The sequence below is a fragment of the Crinia signifera genome, chromosome 1, assembly GCF_055691185.1.
Source record: "Crinia signifera chromosome 1, ASM5569118v1, whole genome shotgun sequence".
NCBI classification, from domain to species: Eukaryota; Metazoa; Chordata; class Amphibia; order Anura; family Myobatrachidae; genus Crinia; species Crinia signifera.
The window spans coordinates 324,416,498-324,439,333 of NC_139217.1; the positions used below are offsets into that span (position 1 = coordinate 324,416,498).

The 22,836-nt window shown below is 45.1% G+C and overlaps 1 protein-coding gene across 1 annotated transcript; it reads left to right on the forward strand.

The window, feature by feature from the left end:
• The first annotated feature begins 4,450 nt into the window (after positions 1 to 4,450).
• On the forward strand, positions 4,451 to 20,953 carry PSME2 (proteasome activator subunit 2). The gene is made up of 11 exons (XM_083188084.1): positions 4,451 to 4,691; positions 8,341 to 8,373; positions 12,710 to 12,772; positions 15,315 to 15,401; positions 15,724 to 15,760; positions 15,836 to 15,933; positions 16,025 to 16,093; positions 16,858 to 16,925; positions 17,505 to 17,559; positions 19,155 to 19,241; positions 20,753 to 20,953. Exons 1-11 carry the CDS (start codon positions 4,644 to 4,646, stop codon positions 20,831 to 20,833), a joined length of 726 nt encoding a protein of 241 aa, XP_083044210.1. The 5' UTR covers positions 4,451 to 4,643; the 3' UTR covers positions 20,834 to 20,953.
• Positions 20,954 to 22,836: the final 1,883 nt, after the last annotated feature.

Below are 22,836 nucleotides of genomic sequence, written 5' to 3' on the forward strand. Positions count from 1 at the left end.
CACAGTGACACCTACAGCACGGAGGTATAATGCAGCCAGTCATTGCTCTGTAAGAATAAGTAATTATTCCTCTACTTTCCTTTATAATCAGTTAAACACACCTAGGTGGTTATTTTAATTAAGACGCTCTCCTGCATGTACGCGCAGGGGAGCGATGTTGAGCGTCTGCCCATGCACATTTATGCGTGTGCGCAGACCCCTGGGTGCAAGCGGGCACGTCGAGCTGCTAGTTCGCTGTCCCGTTCGCATCTAGCAGTGCGGGCGGCGTTGGGTGGTGGCGAGGGGTCGCGCCCATGAGACCGCCATCGTTTCATGACCATTCCAATGAAAACGCTGGCCGTTCCTATGTAAATGCTGTTATGCGAGCCAACTAACGCCGCCAGCACAAACGCTCGCCCCCCCCCCCCTTGCTGGACACCAAATACCTGTGAATGGATGTTTTGCATTAAACTATTCCTGAAGTGCTCTGTAATGTAAGTCACTCATTCCAGTGATGTCAGACCCCCGCCCCCAGAAGGCAGATGGCCACCGCCGTTCGCATGGGGAAGCCCAGTGTTTTTCTGTGCGCACCCAGCATTTTCGTGGGTACCCCCAGGAGACGCTCGGCATTTGTACACCCCCAGCATGCCTCCTGCATGCCCCGCCACCGCTGCGAGCGATTCGGAGACTATGTAAGTAGAGAAGACCTGCACATGCGCGTATTCCTATATGCACAGATCTACAACATCGGTCGAATGATAAGAATGAGAATGAATGCGAAACCATACACTTACACATCCCCTTGCATGTGGCTGCACAGATGAAAAATCGTTCAATGGTCGCCTAGAGCCTTAAGGTGCGTACATACGGATAGATTTGGCCAACGATCTGGGCATTCCCGATCGATTGAAACGACCAATCGTTCAAATCGTTCCGTGTGTATGAATGATATATCGAACGATGCGCATACCCGCCGGTCATTGGTAGAGGTCACTGATCTTTCCTGCATGCAGAAAGATCAGCGACCAATCGTTAACGATGTATACCAATCGTTTCATGTGTATGCACAATGAACGATTTGGTAAGGCTGATTGACTGGCTCCCTCTCCCTCCACCATTATTAAAGATCAATCGTTCATGTGTAACCGTTTGCTCAATCGTTTATCATTTGTCACCAAATCGTTTGTACAGGAGGTTCAGAGGAAATCGTTTGTCAAAGCAGTCTGAGAACTGCGAAACGCGTTGGTGACACCCTCTATCTGGACCCTTTTCACCCCCACAAAACCTCAATTTGCACCGAGGACCATCTCACCTGCTAAAAACATCTGATCGGAAACCAACTTCCCTGAGAGTCTCAAGCCTACATTCCTTGTCTGGACACCTGACTTTTCCATCTCAGCGGGACTCCCGACTGGGCTAATTCCATACTTGCCATCGGTTGTAGTCCACCGAATTCTCGCTTCAGGATACCATTCAAGTGGCCGCAAAGGACTCCCCCCCCCCCCCCCCCAATTCTCCGGATCAGAGCAGGTTCATTTTCATTCTACTTTCGGTGACTATAACTGGGTCCAGTCCCACCATTTATTGTTGTCATTGTTTTGCACCAATTGGTTCATTTAATGCATTTTATTTACCTATGCTTTTAACTATGTATTAAATAAATTTTTACATTGTAATATTAGCGCTGCTATATATCTTTATTTGTTTTCCCCCTGCATAATAGCTGGACACCACAGGCTGCTCCCCCTGCATAATAACTGGACACCACAGGCTGCTCCCCCTGCATAATAACAGGACACCACAGGCTGCTCCCCCTGCATAATAACAGGACACCACAGGCTACTCCCCCTGCATAACAGGACTGAAGAGTCAGGACACCACGGGCTTGTCCTCAGTCCTGTTCTTCCCGACCCCTGCACAGATGCTGTTACCTGAGGCAGTGAGGCTTAGCTCTCCACTGCCGCCGGGTGGACACCAAGGCTCCGCTGCAGACCTGCAGCACTAGCAGGGGGAAGGTGGACGCACAGGTCAGTTCCGGGGGGTGGGGGTGTGTCTGCGGGAGCCCGGACTGAAGGTCAGTCCCGGGCCTCAAGATTACTAGTGGCGGCCCTGGAGCTGATAGCCGCTCTAATCACAGGAGGTGTCAGCGTGGCAAGGGGGGGCAGGATTACGGTAGTCCCCATGAAAGTGCTGGGCGCTCCCCTGGGAACGCAGGCGGGTCGATGCCTGCCCAGGGTGGGCGGCTGATGTCACATGACATCAGTCGCCTGACCCCTTTCGGCCATCTCCATTGGAAATAACAGTCAGTTTACACGTGGGAAAAGAATCAGAAAGAAGATGCAGTTAAATAAAATATTTTAAAAACCGGTGTTTGTTTTTATTTTAATATTTCCTTTACAGGTGGGCTATAGGTACCAGCGGGCCTTCAATGCCCCACATGCTGGTACCTGGGGTTCTCCCAAGTCCTAGCATGTGGGGCAGGCTTGCTGTGACCTGTAGTCCTACTGTAAAGGAAATGCTACTGTTTTAAACCATTTATTTGTGTGTGTGTGTGGGGGGGGGGGCATTTATATTTCATGTATTCTTCACAATGAACAACGAACCTTGGTGCATACACACGATGAAGGCAGGGCCGGTGCAAGGCACCGGAGCGCCCCAGGCGAGTCGGGGTGGGGGCGCCCCGGTGCCGGGGGAGGGGGGGTACCTGTCCTGCGGCGCTGTGTATTTAAAGCTGGCGGCGGCGGCAGAGAGGGGTCCCTGCAGTCAACGAGCGCTATCCGCCGGGCTATGCGGAAGCGCTTCTGTAGTGAAAACACTGGCTGCACGGCGCACGCTGATTGGCTGAATCTCAGCCAATCTGCGTGTGGACAGTGTTTTTACAACAGGAGCAGGACAGGTACCCCCGCGGCACAGGGGGCAAAATGCCGCCCTCCAGTGGCCGGCGCCCTAGGCAAATGCCTAGATTTGCCTAGTGGTGGGGCCGGCCCTGGATGAAGGTGCGTACACCTGTCTGATCTATCTGGTGGGAACAAAACCCTGGAAATGTATGGGAGCAACTGACAATCAAAAAAATTGTTCCCAAACACTTGAAAACAGACAGTGATCAATCAGACAAATTGTTTAACCGTTTTGATATAACAAATTTATCAAAGGATGTATATTTTTTCCTGTTTTCCTGCATTTGGGTGGAAATTGTGATTGTCATATGCTCCCATACATTTCCAGCTTTTTGTTCCCACCAGATAGATCAGACAGAAAATCTGTATGTGTATACGTACCTAGGGGGAGATTCTCTAAGCTAGAAATGCGGTAAAAACCCCGTTATCGGGTTTTTACCGCATTTTGGGATGCTGTAAGCATCCCCCGCAGGGATATCGCGGTGGGGGGGGGGGCAATCGCCAGAAAAATCTGGCGATGCCCCATAGAAGCCAATGGGCTTCTACCGCAACCCTCCGCCGTCCCTCACCGACCCCCCCGCCGCCCCGCATCGCCCCGACCCCCTCACCTGTGTCCGGGCAGCACAGAACTGTGCTGCCCGGACCTGTGACCTCCTCCCTGCACTGATCCTCTTCCGGGTGCAGGGAGGAGGAGAGCCCAGCGCAGCAGCAGCGCCGGGTGTGTGAGGGAGGGGGGAGCCGCCGGGACCTGCTGGGACCCGGCGACTCTCACCGCAAAGGACAGCTCTTAACGCAAGAGCTGTCCTTTGCTATAATTATCGCATATGTTAGAACATATGCGATAATTATAAATGCGATGGGCGGCGAAGGGGGGCGGAGATTCTTAGAGAATCTCCCCCCTAGTTACAAGTCCAACAGTGTTTACATTCGATTTGACTATATAGTACAGATCTAAAGTGTGTAATGTAGTAATTTTTATTGCATAGTAACAAATTTTTTCACAACATATATTGATTTATTTGCACAATGTATACGTTTTGAAGGTCATATACTGTAATGCTTCAATAAAGAAACTTTTGAGAGAAAAAAAATATATATATAATATACCATACCCTCCAACATGACCCATTCCATTAGGTACAAAATGCTCTGTTCCTGGACTTCCCTGCCAGTGGCAGTTACAGATGTGAGCCTGCAGCACAGTCCAATATTCAAAAAGGGGAGCCACACCAGCTGCCATCCCAAACATCACTGAGAGTTGATGTGACCCCCCCTCTTTGAATATTGGACTGTGCTGTAGGTTCACATCTGTAACTGTCACTGGCAGGGAAGTCCAGGAACAGAGCATTTTGTACCTAATGGGATGGGTCATGTTGGAGGGTATGATATACACGCTACAGCCTACACCATCTAGCATAGTACTCGCTCTGCATCAGTTCCATTGTATAGAAGACAGTACAATGATCTCTCCCTGTTTAGAGCTAGAAATTCCCTTTTCTACACTAGTTACTCCCCACCCCCCCCCACCCCCCCCCCCCCCCCCCTCCTCCCTTCTCGGAAACCACAGCAGTAATAATCTGAAGAGAAACTGAAAGTAACCGAGTCAGAGGGAGGAAGTCACAGAGAGACGGGAGATACACAGAGACTACACGGTGACGGGAGAGGTAAAGAGTTAAGCACAAAAGGGACAAACAGGCAGAGGGTTAGTTCAGGATTCAGAGTTGGAGATAAAGAAAACCGGCAAGAGACGCTATAAAACCTAAAGAGATGGCTAAAGCATGCACTCTGAAGATTAGTCCTGCCAACAAGGAAAAGGTAAATGTATTTCACAGATGTCTGCAACAATGTATAAAATGGGTGGGAGAGATTGTTCTTGTTTATGTAATCAGTTTTGGAAAATATTTATCACTTTGAAGTTATATTTCTATGGGAAAGATCCTCATAAGCGGATCTACTTCTACTTCTGGTCAGGCCCAGCAGTATCTTTAAATCTTGAAAATGTACAAAGCTTTGAACCTATAAATGATTGCGTACTTTACAATTATTCTTGGGTTGGGTACATTGCAGACATAAAAACAGTGTGAGAGCTGCTCAATCAAATTATACCCCTTTTATACACCAGCCCTGCAGACCTGGTTTTTTGCAAAATCCCGGGTCGGCAGGTGGTGTAAATTGTCTGACCCGGATCGTGGGACCCTTCTCATCAATCCAGCAAGCGCTCAGGGTTGAAAACGAGGTGCCAACCTAAGATCATGTCGACCCAATGCTGAGAGCGGCAGGGACGGGATGCAGCTGGAAGAGCAGACGCGCTGCTAAGCTCAGAGCAGTGTGAAGACCCACCTCTACCGCATCCCGCCCTCCGCCGGGCTGGCACACTGCTCACCTCTACTGAGAATGGCTCTTCCAGGTGCCCACCCCACTGTAAATTGTAAGCAATTAGGGGTGGCTAATTCACCTCTTTTTTGGGTATTTAGCTGCAATCATTGTCTCCCCCGAATGTGGGATGCAGTCGAATGGACCATTTCATATCAACCTCTTCCATGTCAACATGTTCCTTCTGTCAACCTTTTAGATCATGTTGTCCTAATGCATGTCGACTTTTTTTGTGTGTGCATGTGTGTGTGTCTTTGAATCGACCTATTGCCTGCCAACCATTAGTGGCCATCCTTTTGAGTGTTGACCATTCGAGCCATACCCCGGAATGTATGAAGGAGCGTCCGCAGAAGGCAGGTGTCCGCAGGTGTCTGCAGAGACACCTGCTGTGATCCCACCATTCCCACCAGCAGCGACATCCCTCATAGGTTTCTGGGGAAGGCGATGCTGCCTGATTTATCCCGCAGGTAAAGTAGCGCATTGCAGCCAGTGTTTTACACATTGCATAGCTGGTTGTGCAGAGTGTTCCCCTGGATCTCTCCCGAAACTGGCTGCAGTGCAGTACGGTCTGGCTGATTCAATGAGCATATTGCTCCTTCCAGAACCGCTGTTCCTGCGGTTGCTCATTAATAGCTTGGGGTGTTAGGATTGCATGTTGCACAGTGATTCAGGGATTTAATATTGCACCCAGGTCTGTGACATCAATGATGATTATTTCCAATCTGACTCTTAAACTGATTAGTGGAAGTCGTAGACTGGCGCAGATTAAAAAAAGTTTGATGGTTCGGTTTTGGCAAACAGATCTGTGAATACAGTGATACTTGTGATGCATACACAATTTAGCAAGGGCCGTTTTTCTTTATGTCTGGGTAGCAGCTTTCTGCTATTGGTCCACTGCATTTTCTCTCATTCACAATTTATGCTGACATTGGCCCATAGTCATAGTTTTGATAAATGTACCCCATAGTATATTTAATAAGCACTAGTAAATTCATGTAAAGGTTTATGTATGCATCTTTTACGTGACTGCAGACTGACATTGCAATATTGGGACTAAAGGCCTGTGAAACACAGAACCATGGTTAGCATTGAAAATGCAGTAAAACAAACCCAAGACTTAAAGTGGAGACTAGCCATCTAAACATTAATAACATTAGTCCACACATACACTTGCTAATCAAAAGGTCCAATTAATTATATGTGACGTTACACCGCAGGACACATGACATATGGCCTATTGAAAAAAAAACTGATCCAGAAAGAGAATGCTTAAGGGATATTAAACTATAACCCCTATTTGTTAGTGTTGTTACCCTGCTGAAATCAGTGCTCACCTTCGGCTGCTGCCCAGCCCTGCCTCCTTCCCCCGGCTGTGTGCGGCGTGACCGTGTAACGTCACGCCGCACACAACCGGGTTGCTGGGGGCAGGGCCAGACAGCTGCTGATGTAGTGCTCCGGGAGAGACAGTGGTGGTTTTTTTTTTTAGGGAGCACTCTCCCCCCAAAAAACTCACCCAGTGGGGAGCACTACCTAAAAAACGTCACCACTGAAGGGGTTAAGGGTGTCAACATGGTGTTAGCGGTGAGTGGTTGTTAAAACGCAGATGTGTCATGGTGTGTGTCTGACGGTCATCTGAGAGCGCTAGCGTACAAAAACATGGTGCCTGTGTGACTACTGGCACGTCAAGTTTGTGTAGCTATAGAATGCCTTGAGCAGTTAATGATTCCCATTCTCGCGCATAGGCTTCATAAACATATGCAATTGTGAATGCGTTCCGGTAGCTTCACTTGTTAATATCAGCAGCTGCGTTGCAGAGAACACCGCACTTGCAGCTGCATTAGAGTCTATCTCTGAATCAGGCCTTAATGTACAGTACATTATTTACAGTGCTGCAATTACATAGATATAGCTCCTTGGGTGATTTCCGGCAAAAGTTATTTGAGTGGTTTTAGGGGGTTTCCTGAATCCAGGGCCCTGCAGAAATAAATTACAGTGATCCAATCGTATGTGCTGGCCTGTATTTACATGGAGCCTGGCACAGATCTGCATTTGTAGCTGTGCCACTGTCTATTTATACTACTTGCATAGTTTCCAGGGCACTCAGCAGCTGATCCAGTACGTGCACAGACAGTATAATAAGTATAAATCAGAGTTGCATGAAAGTGGGACACGTATGCAGACACATTGCAGACATAAATGCTGATCATTACCGGTATTCAGAATTGGCTATATCTATGCGATTGCATTACCCTGACCCATGCTCCTGGGAAACAGTGCAAGCTTACGTAAACCCTATTCCAAGTGCAAGAGATCCATTTGAAGTAAGGATTCAGATTGTAAGTAGGGGTCTGCGAATGGTGCTGCCACACAGTGCCAAGGGCTATGTAGATGGTGCCATTTCTGTCCCTTACTTCTGGCTATCATTGCCTGTACTGCCCCCAGGAGCATCCTGTGCCATCTCTACAGCTGCTCAGAGCTACCTTCCAATCCTAGTGCTGTGATATGCCATAAGCTATTCTGCTTTATTACCTGCCTGCTATGTAACTTGCCACACATAACAACATATGCAAATGTTATAAATAATATAAAGCACTGGTTAGTAGTAAATGAACAGTGTCCATATTGAAATGATCAAAGTAGTTTCCTCCAGACTGAAAGAGTAAAGCTACATACATACTGAGCGTTTTTGCCCAGCGTGTATGCAGAGCGATGATGGGGAAAATCGCTGGGCTGAAAATCTCACAGTGCATACACACTGAGCGATTTTCTCCTGTCCAAGAGTGATTTTCCCGTGGGGGGGGGGGGGGAGGCTTTCCATAGCAGGACTCCATTGCTCATCTGCGATCAGGTCTGAGTAACCCCCAGAGATAGATATACAGTATATATCAATAACAACATTGTATAGTAAATGCATGATTTGAAAGTAAAAGTTGTGCATCACCTGGTGGCACTTCTGATTATTATTATTAGTAGTAGTAGTAGTAGTATAGTAGTACTGTTATTAGCCGTTTGTATTATCCTTTTTATGCAAAATGTATTCTTAGTTACATAGTTGCTCTCACACAATAACATTTTTATTTCTGTCAAATAGGTGGATGGATTCTCAGCAAATCTTTACAATCAGGTAAGATAAAAAAAAAAATCGTATTTTCTCTTTTTGATGAGCTGAACCCCATCATGTTGGGTAAAGATACTGTACATTTATCACTGTGACTGTCAATGCATGCTGTGAGTAGAGCACCAATGCTGATATATTGGGCCTGATTTATTGGTGTAAGGCAGGGGTTAGGAACCCTTTTTGTGCCAAGGGCCGTTTGTATGGGGGAAAAAATCCTTCAAGGGCCATATGTAAAAATTTCCCTTACAAATTGTCCTGCTGCAGCCGTCCCCCGCTCCGGTTTCTGCAGCTGAATAGAATTGACAATCTCCAGCTGCTGTTGATTAAGAGGAATCTCGAGAAAACTACCAACCGCTCACGAGAATTCCCCTGTACTTGACTCCCGGCAAAGCCGCCGGGCGGGCCATTAAGACCGGCTACAGGGGCCGCATATGGCCCCCGCGCCTGAGGTTCCCCACCACTGGTGTAAGGTAAGCCGTAGCAGCTGTGATGCTTGTTGCAGCCGCTAATGCAAAATTATGCTAATGGCACAGGAGTTGCCCAAAGAAAAAAAAGACTCCTTCATCCAGCATTTCAGGCCGAGTCCTGCTCTGAAAACGCAACACCGTATCACCTTCACCCATCTGAATACATCTCAAGTTGGGCGATGGAACTTCTCTGCCGGAGCCAGGAAATCTCTATTATTCAGACAGTGGACACAGACCCTGGCATCAACACCTCTCCTAAATGAGGGACAAAAAAAGGGACAAAAAATACCGTCGTAATAGAACTGCCCAGTAGCCAGCCCTGGGCCCCCCCCCCCCCCAACAGCCACAGCATGTCAATTTTGCTGCAGGTTGGGAGCACTGAGAGCAATATTGTTGGTGGAGACTTACATATGTGCAATACATTCAGTATTTCAATTATGCGCCCTGATTCTGGTTGGCTTATAAAGCAACGGTAGTCGGCTGCTTTGCGAGCCATGTAACGCAATCTGTCGGAATGCCCACCCCCTTCTACACAGCGAATATCCCTGCAGCGCTGCAGAATCTAGAATCACCCCCTATTTGTGTTGTACGGTAACCTTCAGGCTTGCGTACAACATAGAGTTTGAGCCATTGTTCCTGTTTACTGCAAGTATCAGAAAGTTATTTAGATTCTCACCCCATTCTTGACATCTCTTAATGCGATCTGTTTTCTCAGAAGAAAACGGATCGCATCTAAGATAATTTTTTTATGGGCTTCCTAGAATTCATCAGTTGCAGAGGTAGTTTTGGCCAAATTTGAAGTGTGCATGCGCTTTCCACCATTCTGTCCATTGCTTCTGTCAATGCTCCGCCAACGATGGGCCTAATTCATGTTTGTGCACGATTACAATTCTTCAGGCTTATAAAATTGCTAATGTTAGCAAACTGCTGCCCAAGAATTAAAATAGATTCCCACGAGACTAATCGCAAACTCATTCACAGTTACATACATATTTGTGATTTACATGTAAAAATTCAGGACATAGAAGCTAAGGATTGGTCTGTGGCTAAGCAGACTGGCGGTAGCTCCGTGTTTTAGCGTGCACGAGCTCTCAGCTGGTGGCAAGTACATGCCACAAAAACGGCCATGACATGCCTGTATTTTCACAAACACTTCCTGTAACCTTCCAGTTTTACATCGATCAATCACTTTATGATGTGATCTTCATTACAAAAAAGATTGCAGCGTCGCCCTGGAGAATGCACATTACGATCGCAGCACATGGGCAGCCTGCTAATAATCGCACTGGTGTATGAACATTGGCCGTGTTGCACAAATATGAAGTAGGCCTAGTGCATGGAGTCTATTTTCAACAAATAGATGACAGATGAGTTTCATGGATCGTAGGTAAAGGTGTGTATCCACATATCCACACCTTCTGATTGCAAGTGTAATCTATAGTAAAATTGCAACTTTAGAATCAATGAACACCTGTGTACCTAGCTTAAGTAGATGTTTAGGAAGCTTAAGGGCCAGATGTACTAAGCTTAAAAAGTGATAAAATGGAGAGTGATAAACAACCAGCCAATCAGTTCCTGCCTGACATTTTTCAAACCCAGCCTCTGACATGACAGTAGGAGCTGATTGGCTGGCTGTTTATCACTCTCCATTTTATCACTTTTGAAGCGTAGTACATCTGGCCCTATCTCTCATGTTGTATTTTTCTGCTAGTTAGTTGTTTTGTCTGTCCCTATAACTCTGCTACTGTACACTAGTCTTTAAGGATCACATAAAAGGATTGCTTACATTTAAAGCAGTTCCCATAGTGGCTTTATACCATTTGGCCACATATGCCATCTTGTGTATGTGAAATAATATATTAAATGACATCCATGTATTGCCGTCAGACAAGAACAGCTAATGACCAACTAGATTTTGGTATGTTCTTGATCAGATTTTGGTTTCCGTTTCTGGTCATTTTAGATATATACTATTATTGATGTCTAATAGGGCCTACACACATGCCGATATGAAGGCATTTTCTAAGCGACTTTGCTTAGTTTGACAACGCGGCTTAGAAAATTCCCCTACATCGTTGTGTGTGTAGCGGCTATAGCAACAGCAATGCGTGTCCCCACGCGTTGCTGTCGCTGGTCGAGATTGATGAACAGTGTCCATCAATCTTGCTGGTCACCAGTGTTCTCCACTGGAGAACGCTGGCATTGAGGGCTTTCTCAGTGCACATCGCTGACAGCTCGCTCTGTGTGTGGGCTGTCCGCTCTGTGTGCTGAGCAACAGCGGCACAGCACTGCCCGACCTAGCATAGCTAGGAAGCCCTACACCCATCGTTATGTGTGTAGGGACTATAAGAATAAGCTTAATAAAGACAAACTATTAAAATCACTCAGGGTCTGATGGTTTTTAAGCTTAAAAAAGGGATAAAATGGTGAGGAATAAACAACCAGCAAGTCAGCTGCTAACTGCCATGTTACATTTCGGTTCGCTCAGTGCAGCAGTTATAGGAGGTGCACCAGGCTGGGTTTGCTTGCCTCTCTATGGGGTGCAAGCAGAAAATGAACAAGACTTGCTTTCCAAATAACACTCCAATTTCCAGTGGAACCTTTTGACTAATTAAGGGGGTCATTAATTTTGGCTTGTGAAGAGCCGAATTCGCAGCAGGGTCCGATGTTGCACCTGTGCAGACCCACAGTGCAAACGCCTTCATTGAGTAATACACTGGCCGTGATGTTTGCACACAGTGGTGCACACAGGCGGCTTGCTGAGGGCTGGAGCATGGGGATGCCCAGCGTTTCCTGGGCGTTCCCACAAAAACGGTGAGTGTGCCCAGAAGAGGGCTGAACATGTGAAGCAGGCTTTCCAAAGCCTTTTTGGGTTGGGCAGCTGACGTCACAGGATGTCAGCAGCTTGCTGCATCTGCGTCCAGGCTTTCGCAAATAAAAATCAGTCTAGGCTGACTTGTTTTTGCAAACAGGTGGCACAATTATTCACCGACCATCAAATGATTTTTCACCCATATAGTCACATGTGAATGGCTGTGTGAGCGTACACATCCATTTGCATGCCAATGTGGCCGCTCGCATGGTTAAGGGGGCATGAGTTTGCACGGCTGGGGAGCGGCATCTGACCACTCGGTAAGCTGCTAATGTATGCGGTTTAGTGTGTCAACATGAATCAGGCCCTAAATATCTAACATTGTGTATACAGCTTAACTTTCAGTCATCACAGAACATCTCTGCATTTATTTACCTCATGTACTTTCTGCAGAGCTTTTAAGGCATGTGCATTACACCATGTTCATTACAACACACAACTCACTTTATGGGCTGTATTCAATGCCCCCTTGCCGGCTGCTCACGATATCTGCTTCCAACTCGTTGAAAAGAACAAGGGAGGTGGAAACGGCGAGTTAATACTGACGGCAAGCTATCTGCACTGCTCACCGTCAAAGCTTGCCAACAGGGCATTGAATTTACCCCAATATCTATACCCCAATATCTTGTGGAAGCAGCCCAACACTTTGGTCCAGCTCTGGGCTTCCTCAGCCTACAGACCTTATGCAACACTCCATCCATGTCTTTTACTTGATATAGCTCCCTAAACAGATTTTTATTCCATTAAGCACATGTTTATGACCAAAACCACTGCATTGATAAAAGTAGCAATAATGATACTGCAGTCATTGCTACTGAAAAAGAAACAAATACAAGTAAATACTGTGTTAATTTGCCATGACTTTATAGAACAGCAACAAACACATACCTTTCTATATAGAGCAGTCACAAACTTTGTTACGCACCTTGTGTATTCATGCATTGATGCTATTGCCATACCTATAGTAATTACATTATGTTTTACACTGCAAATCTCTCTACAGGCCCAGCGCTTCCTGTCTGAATTTATCCCGGAGAAGATTCAATACCTGGATAAACTTCTCAAGGTCATTAAGATATGTGTGTTAGATATCATTGTATTTTGTGGAAAGGAAGGTTGTGCCTTTAGGCTTTATGTAGTGATTTGGGTATGGGCAAGCCACCAGTCACATTGGGGGTTATTCTAGTTCACTCTTTCTGACAAAATCCTTCTTAGATGGACAAAACCATGTGCACTGCAGGGGGGCAGATGTAACATGTGCAGATAGAATTAGATTTGGGTGGGGTTTTACTTCAAAGTGAGATCTATATTGCAGCCTAAAAATAAAGCAGCCAGTATTTACCCTGCACAGAAACAAAGTAACTAACCCAAATCTAATTCTCTCTGCACATTTTACATCTGCCCCCCCTGCAGTGCACATGGTTTTGTCCATCTAAGAAGGATTTTGTTAGAAAGAGTGAACTAGAATAACCCCCATTATGTGAAAACCCAGGCATACCAGTCATACAAAATAGTCCTACTGCTGTACCTTTTCTCAATTGTAATATTCTACAATTTATGGCAGTTTACGTTAACTAGCAACATTTATGAAAGTCAGGGTAAATAATACCTCAGTTTTGGATCTTATCTAACTAGTAAGCATAGGCGAATCTAGAAATATGATAATGGGTGGTCACAGAACCAACTAACAATGACGCATGTACCCTTGCTCGGCGAAGCTGCGCTGCAAAAACTGTGCATGGCCCCACAAAAGGGGGCGTGGCATTACACCTTATACCACACATTGTAATGCCCATTATAGCAAATGCCGTAATGCCTGTTACACATTATAATGCACTCCATAATGTCCGTTACACATTATTCTGCAAGCTGTAATGCCTACTAGTAGTAGTAGTAGTAGTAGTAGTAGTAGTACGTTTATTTATAAGGCGCCGCAAAGTGTCCGCAGCGCCGTACATAGCAAACAAAAAACAAATGACAAGGTAACGTACAGGGTGTGTTGAAAAATACAGTATAAATAGGGGTATAGCTGGTAGAAATAAAATCAGCTTCAGTTCAGAAGTAGGTGTCAAAATTGTCGAGGAGACTGAAGATGAAGTGGAGGAAGGGAAGAACAGGACAGGAGGACAGGTGAGGTAAAGAGGTAGGGTGAGTACGTGAGGAAGGAGGACCCTACTCATAAGAGTTAACATACTAAAAATAGGTGGGTGGACGAACGAAAAACAACAGGATAAGTAGGAACGGAGGGGAATGGAGGCAGGATAGGAGGATCAAAAGAGGTTAGGAGGAGGGATAGGCTAGTCGAAAAAAGTGGGTTTTGAGGGAGCGCTTGAAGGAGGTAAGGGAATCAGAAAGCCGTGTAGGCCAGCTGAGATTGTCATTCCAGAAGGATGTCCTCCCTGTCCTTGAGCCCCAGCAGCAGCACCTCCTTCATGAGGGGAAGCCTGGCCTTCTTGTCCCCAGCCCTGTCCTCATCCTACTGCTCCTTCTGGTCCCTGTCCCCGTCTGGCCCTTCGGCCTCCCTCTCCAGGTCACTGCGGGAGGCCTCAGTGCGGCGCTGCACTAGGGAGGAGTTGCGCTGGGGTATGGAGCAGGGCTTGAGTGAGGGTAGGGAATCACACACTGGACAGGTGGGGGAGGGCTATCTGCTGGACCAGACTAGGCTCATCAGGCCCTGCTCTCCCCACCCGGTGCATTCTCCGGTCCTGCACTGCGGAGGAGGAGCCGCGCCGCTGCTATTTTGACATTTCACGCTGCTTTGCGAGCCAATAGCCGCTGCTATTTTGACATTTCGCGCTGCTTTGCGCTGCTTTGCGAGCCAATAGAAGCTTGCGATCCAGCAGCCAATTAGGAGTGGTACAGGTGGCCGGACCTGACTCGAGGCAGCGCGAAATTTCAAAATAGCTGCGGCGCCGACCTCAGGCTGTCCTGCTCTGAGTGTGACAGCCGGGCAGCGCACAGCTCTCTGCCCAGCTGTAAGCACTTTATAGATAAGGCGGTATGTCTAATGGGTGGCCCGGTGCACCCCCGGACCACCCCTTAGATTTGCCTATGCTAGTAAGCACGCTCGAAGCAAAAGCTAGTCTGCTAACTTCTGTTTTGTGCATGTGTGAGTAAGAGATATAATTTCACTCAGTGCCAACAGATGGCAGTGTTTCGGAGACAAACTGACACAAAATATATATATATATATATATATATATATATATATATATATATATATATATATATATATATAGATATAGATATAGATATAGATATATATATATATATAGATATATAGATATAGAGAGAGAGAGAGATGATGCTATCTGTGAGGCTGACTAACACAAAATTCCACAATTTACATTGTGTTTTGAATGTTCCCTGTACTTTAAACACTGCCACTTAGTAATGAGGTATCTCAGTAAGAAAAATCATTTTATATGTGGTAATGGTAGTTATAGATGGGTGTCTACATAAGTGTAACAATACAAATTAATGCTTATTTAAAAAGCAATTGACAATTCATAATTGTAAAGCCATTAAGACATGTAAGTTTCTCATACAGTGCACAAGCATCTTGATTGCACCTTTTGTTGTAAATGGAACCATGTTTTCCTTTACAGAGTGATCTCTTTACTGTCAAGGACCTGACAACACTTCATTCTGAGCTGAACATTCCCATTCCCGACCCTCCAACTCCTGAGTCTGAGGTGAGAGTCATGGGACAGGAGAGAAAGACAAGACTGCAGATTTCCGTGGTGGTGGAGAGGCACGCTGGGGTGGGAGGGGGGGAGTGTTAAAAGGAAAGTATTTGAATGCTGGAGCATGTTCATGTTGTTTGAGTAAATAGTAGCAAATAATAAGGGTGACAATGGAATCTCTTAAATACATTTGTGTCTTTGAAAAATTAGTTTGATCCAGATATGAATGTAACGTATGCGATTGTATTGAACCTGAAACTGTCAGGGTGGTGTTGTTTTTTTGCATTTTATAAGATGCATCACGAAGTAATGTTTTATTTTGCTTTCTCAGGACTCCAAAATGGAAACAGACAAAGAAGAAAAGAAAGGTGACTAATCTCACTTGTACATTTCAAATATTGATTTTTAGCATGGATAATCACACCTGCTTCTGGATTTCACAGTTCCTAAATGTGGATTTTTGAAGGAGAATGAGAAGCTGCAGAAATTACAGAACATCGTCCAACCTGAGATAAGAACTTTAAGAGAAGGGCTCGCTGTGGTGAGACTGATAGAAGTGACCTAAGTGTGCCATTGTCATCGGAGTGGCACGGACCGCAGCATGTCACCAATTCTCTAATTCTTTCTCGTAGATTATCACATGGATCCATCATCTAATTCCAAGAATTGAGGATGGAAATGACTTTGGGGTATCAGTGCAGGTAAATGAGGATGGAAATAACTTTGGGGTATCAGTGCAGGAAAATTTTTGGAATATTTTGGTTTTGTGTATATGTGTGTGTGTGTATATATATTTATACACACACATATCAGAAAGAAGAGCAGCACTCCATCCAAATAGCTTTTAAAAGTTTAATCCTCTATACAGCAACGTTTCAATGCTTGCGCATTGTCATCAGGCTGGGAGCTGTGGAGTATTAAACTTTTAAAAGCTATGTGGATGGAGTGCTGCTCTCCTTTCTGTTTGCTGTTCTGTTTGCTGTTTCTGCGAGCGGACGCCCGCCAACACTATTTGAAATTGGAGTGCCAGACTTGTTAATTTGTGTATAAAATCAACACTTTTAATAGCACCAACATACATACATCTAAAATCAATGGGATCAGCCAGTCTCATGGCCGCACTCAGGCAAAATTGGCTTTCATACACTGGGAGTCTCATAAGGCAACGTCACCCCGTTGTCCTCTACACACGCCCAACATGTTTACTCAGTATGGACTTTGTCAGGGGGTGTGGCCTAGTCACTAACGGCATGGTTTAAATACCTTACAGCGTTGCCGGATTGGTTAATTACTTTAACAAAGGAAAACCACCATAATTCCACTATATTGCACAACTACATAGGATCTTTAGGGTTTTCTTCAATATACAGTATATCAAGAGATACAAACATAAGGAAACAAATAATGAACAGAAGTTCTTTAAGCACAGTTTTATATATATTTTTTCTCTTTCCTTATAAATCAGGAGAAAGTATTAGAACGTGTAACAGCCTTAAAAACGAAAGTGGAGACCTCTCAGACCAGCATCTTCAAGTAAGGAGCAGTGTTCCCAGTTCCCAATCTTCTAGTTACCCAATTAGGAGGATTTCCCATTTGCTAGTATTCTTATGGCTTCATCATTATGCAATTGCCATTATCAGAATGTATCTGTGGGCTAAGTTTATGGTCAGTACTCTCATGGAATGAGATGTGCCACTGGGCACTGCAAGCTTTCCTGTGCACCGCGTGCGACATTGGTGGCATGGTAAAATGGCACATCCCAGCCGTCGATTAGATTTGAAACGGGCCCCGTAATACCTTATGTCACATTTCATGGTCTAACCCTTGCTTCAATACATTGGTTCTCTTTCAGATGGGATTTTGCTATGGGCAACCAATCAGAATCTACTTATTTATTTAGCACCTTCTAGAAGATAATAGATAGTATTTGATTGGTTGCCCATAGCAACAACCCATTTGAAATAGAACTCTCATCTTGGTAAACTTCCCCTATTGTGCCACACATTTGTGTGTATTTCATGTTTCCAAGCATTATTACTTTTCTGTTTGGGTCACACTGATTTGTGTAGTGCTTCTCTGGTGATGGTGTGTGACACGGTTGTGTGTTATTAGGTACTTCACAGAAAGGGGAGAAGCAGTTGCTAAAGCTTCGAAAGAGACACATGTGGTGAGAAAGTTTTATTATCTGCACTACTATCATACTGTTTATCTTCTATTCTCATTATATGACACTTATGGCCCGATTTAGACCTGATCTCACAGCTGCCAATTTGACCAGTAGGCGAATATTTATACACTGCTCATGCATATGGCCGATAGGACGCATGCGCAAGGCCATGCTGCGATGAAGTCCTGCAACTTTTTCTATTTGCATGCCGTTCCCAAGGTGAATGACAGGAAGTAGGCATCTGGGGGTGAAGATGCTGGGAGCAAAACGCTGCGAGTGTCAGGGCAATAAAGTAGCTCCAGGGCGGATATGCCCTTATCCATTGCACCGAGAAAGCCTGGGGCTAAATGGCGCCTGCCCAGTGTAAAAAACATTCGATGGTCAGCATAGGCGTGCGCAGCACATTTTATTAGGGGGTGCACCACCTATTGTGCATGTCTAACAACACCCATTGGGTGCGTCTAACACCACCAATCAGGCGTGTCTACCATCATCTATTGGCACTCACTACAATATAAAAGTCTCTCAGCCACAACATAATCTCCTGCCTATTTCAGTCAGTTATTAATCTTCTTATTACTTTCTGTAACAGTTCATGCAAATAAAGTCATAAACATACATGTAGTGATATGACAATGGTCTAGTACAGTGGATCCCAACCTGGGGTACTAGTACCCCTGGGGGTACTCTGCAGACCAGTTGGGGGTACTTGAAAATAATATTGGTAATGGCGGACGATGAAAAGGTCTTTTGATGGCTGAAGAAGACCCATTGCCATATGCCTGACCAGCAATCCACTGGGAGCTTCCCATGCTGCCCTCAGACATCAGCAGTCATCTGCCCAGCACTGACACAGGTGGAGGAAGCAGCGGCATTAATCATACCGGTGTTAGCGGGAATCCTGGAGATAATACACAACCAGAATCTAGACACAGGAGGGCATGATTCCTTGCTGTATACTACTCCTTCGCTCCTCCTAAATATAAGGACATGCATAAGGATCCGCATACCGCTAAGTACTGTCCATATTTCAAAATGAGAGGAGGGGGGACTTATCAATGAAAAGCCTAATCAAGGGGTACGGGAGAGAAAAAAGGTTGGGAACCACTGGTCTAGTACAATTAACAATGCAAAACACACATAATTGAATGATGGGCTCTTCTTTTAATAGAATACAGTTCTAAAAAGCAAAAGTCTTTGTAAAAAGGTATTTCTGGTTGATAGCGGCAGGGAGGTGTTTATAAGGGCGGGCACAGCATTAGGGGGTGCCTTTGCACCCATAACACTCTATGTGCGCACGCCTATGATGGTCAGCCTTTTATGATGAGTTTTGGACTTATTCGCTAAGTTGTGAATGTATGTGTAGCCATACACAACCATTCGCATTGCGTGCACATTGATTCACAAGGCGGGATTTCACTCTAGCGGGGAGGAGGTTTAACCGAACACTGGCAGCTGTGAATTGTGATCAGGTCTGAATTTGTTTCCCCTCCATTTTCATGCTCTTTATCCCCTGATCTGTTTCTGTCCATCCCTTTCTCTGCTTACAGGCTACTCATGTGTTCTTTATATGCCCTCTTTTTTGCTTAACCCAGATGGACTACAGAGCTCTGGTTCATGACAAAGATGAAGCTGCCTTTGTAGATCTCAGACTAATTCTAATTGATGTCAGAAATATCTATGTGAGTTTCAACTTCTTCGCATTAAAATAATTGCTCAGCCAGTATGTCTGTAAGAAAATGGCTACCTATTGTTCAAATGTCTTTCTAGCTGAGAAAGGAATACACTTACTGAGAGAATGAGCTAGCAATGTTAAACACATGATGCCATATTTCTACGCAAGTCCATCTTACAGCTATAATGAAAAGATTTCTCTACTATTCTTAAATGTTAAATTTTACATCGCACGTATTGTCAATGGGCATTGTAAGTAAGTAAGTTGTATTTACTGTATATAGCGCACTTTCTCCAACAGGCCTCAAGGCGCTTGTAAACTAAGCCTCTGTAGCTGTACAAACTAAAAATGAGTGGGAGGTGTATCATGGACAAATTGTTCTCAATATGGGCAAAATCATGTGCACTGCTGCTGCAGGTGGGGCTGATGTAACATGTGCAAAGTTAGATTGAGTGGGGGGTGTTTAACCTGAAATCTAAATTGCAGTGTAAAAATCAAGTAGCTGCTATTTACAGTACCCTGCACAGAAACAAAAAAACCCTACCCAAATCTAACTCTCTGCACATGTTACACTTGCCCCAACTGCAGTGCACATGATTTTACCCATTTTAAGAATAAATTTGTCCTGAGATCAGGTCTGAATTTGGCCCATGCTTCATTGTAAAAATACCACTGCAAAATAACACAGGACTGACCTCCCAAATACTGAAAAATGGATTCCAGAGGCCCCGATTTCACCCGATTCCGATGGATCAGGACGAGAAATTGGCCCATATCGCATGTGTTTGACGTTGCATCCAATCTGACACGTGGTCTGGTGCGCATCGGAGGTTGGACCTACCTGCACGTCTGACCTCTGATTTGGACCCCCTCCTGACAGTGGGGAAGGGGTCGCATGGAATACATAACATTCAGAAGGACAGCATGCGATCCTGCTGCTCGGGATGGTCCTGTGCAGCTCAAGGGGGTTGTATGGCCATACAGTGCTGCAAGAAATTGCAGTAGTGTATGGCCACCTTTAGTTCTGCTTATACATATGGGACCTCATTCAGGTCCGCTTGTATCTGCTAGGCATGGTGCAAAGTGCAGGTTCTGCATGTGTTCGAATGGGTCCCTTTGACGTAACAAGGAGATGGGCATCAGAGTGTCAGTGGCTTATACACTGATGCCGTTTGGGAGCAACAATGGCCTCAGTTTCTCCAAACCCCATTTAGGTAACCAATGGTTCCGGGGAAGATCCGATACTGTGTCCTTGGACGCAGTTCTGATCAGTAATGCAGCAGGAGTCATTTCCTTATTAGTGCGATCACTGCTGCTTTCATAGAAAAGGTTTTTTTTACAGTGAGGTTACAGTATCTTTATCAAGAGATTCTGATAACACAGAATTGGGGCACATTAATATAGTTTTGTAGCTGTGAGTGTCGCATTATAAAGGAGATTTTCTATAGATGGAGAACTAAAGTATAAATTGTTCTTTGCACAACTGTTCTTGCAATAATACATACATTTCTTTTTCAGGTTGAAATATTTGACATTATTCTCAAAAATTTTGAGAAAGTCACAAACCCGAAGGGAGAAGAGAAGAGTCCAATGTACTGACTTCCATTCAGAGTACTTTGGAGTCTAACAACTGCCCTCATATCTCTACCAGATCACCTGCATTTTAATCCCAGGTCTCTTACTGGATACATTTAAGACAATAAATTGAGTTAGAGAAGACTCTAGTACTTGTACTTGGTTTAATTTCATTTCATATATTGGTACCATTTGTTCTATTGCCTTTTGGGGCAATGTATTTTAAATGGGTTTAAAAGAAAATAAATCACACTCCAACAGTGGATATTAAATTGGTCCATAGTGTGTGCTTGTTATTGTGTTATATGCGTGATTGACATATTAAAATAAATCCATTAAAAGTATACTGTTTGGGTTGGATTATGTTAAAGGTGCCCATACACGGTACTATTATTGGGTGCGATGAGTTGCGCGCTCCCGCACACATCTCATTGCACAGCTCAAAAAGGTATGTGCTGCACATACTTCTTGTACTAGATTGTATCTCATTGCATTGCAAAACGTATGTGATGCGATCTAGTACAAATTGCCTACATTTTGCAACATTATAAGCTAATGCGATCTTCTGCTGGGTGACTGCATTTTTGGGATGTAGTCGTTAGGTCGACGTTAATATTGTTGATAGCTATAATATCAACATTGTTAAAATGTTGACATGGTCAGAATGTCAACATTAAGGTTTGACTGTAGGAATGGTGTAAATGGAGGGTTAGGCACAAATGCAGGATTAGGATTTATCAAAAGGTGGTGGTTCCTAATAGTTGGATACACACCAGAACAACAGCTCCATAGAAGTCTACCCTGTAAGTCACCATCACATGAACATCATCACCCGGAGGTCACCACTAGCCCACCAGGGACAATATGTCTGCATTCTAACATGACAATATTCCATCACTATCTACATAATAAATGTGAACATTATGACTATGTCAGTATATAATACCACACCAACGTTTTATTCTCCCAAACTGCTCACATTGGCCCTTATTCTGATCGGTGCGGATATTCCCGAATTCTTACGGTGCGGCCCGCACGCCACGGTGTTCTGCCGCGTGCGGCCATCGTCCGTAGAAACGCCCACGTGTCCTCCGCATTCGGACGGACTCACTCTTTAAGAACAGGGCGTGTTTACGGACGACATACAAACCATGCGTGTGCGGGAGAAACACTCCGATTCTGCACGGTATTACAGAGTATTACAGAGTATGCACGGGAATACCGCATCCGAACGGGAGCCAAGCGGTGCTACCGCACGTAAGCGGTGTATTTACGCCGAACAACCCACTATTATGTCTATTCTGCAATACATCACATGACCCACTTATTCAATTACCTATCCTCATACAAAAATGCTTATTTGGAATTGGAATCAATTAGATGCCAATATATCCTTACAAGCATGCCTAACACATGCATTGCACACATTAACCCTTACAGCAATTGAAGTGCAATGGTTTCAATTAAAGCACTGACAAGCGTCCTATTAGTGAGTAATGAGTAAAGGAGTCGATTCTATTGGGTTCAGGTGTTAATGCTTGTAGTCATTAGGCGGTCCGTTCGCCTACCGCAGGAACGAGTGGTGTCCGCAAAGCAATAGTAGCCTTTTGGACACCGCACATTTCTGCCCTTTTTGTTCGCGTGCATTCGGAGTGGTATCCGAATGCACGCCCCCCAACATAAGTGTACTCCCCTGTGTCCGCCCATGTTTCCGCCCCGTTTTGCCCACTTAGAAACTACGCCCATGTGTCATTCTGCATGACGCCCATAATACGCCCATATTTCCCGACTGATTGCGGTGAACAGTTTTGTACGGGATTTGCCCGAACAGGTACGGAGTCAAGGCGTGGCACATGCGCGTTGCGTTCTCCACGCATGCGCAGACGCCGTAAAGACGCGATCCGAAAGTATGCGGTAAAGTACGCGTCAATCAGAATAAGGGCCATTGTTGTAAAGGTCTATCTGGCACACTGTTCAATACATGGGAATGAGAAACTCACAAGGGACGGGCCCTGACAACTGCACTC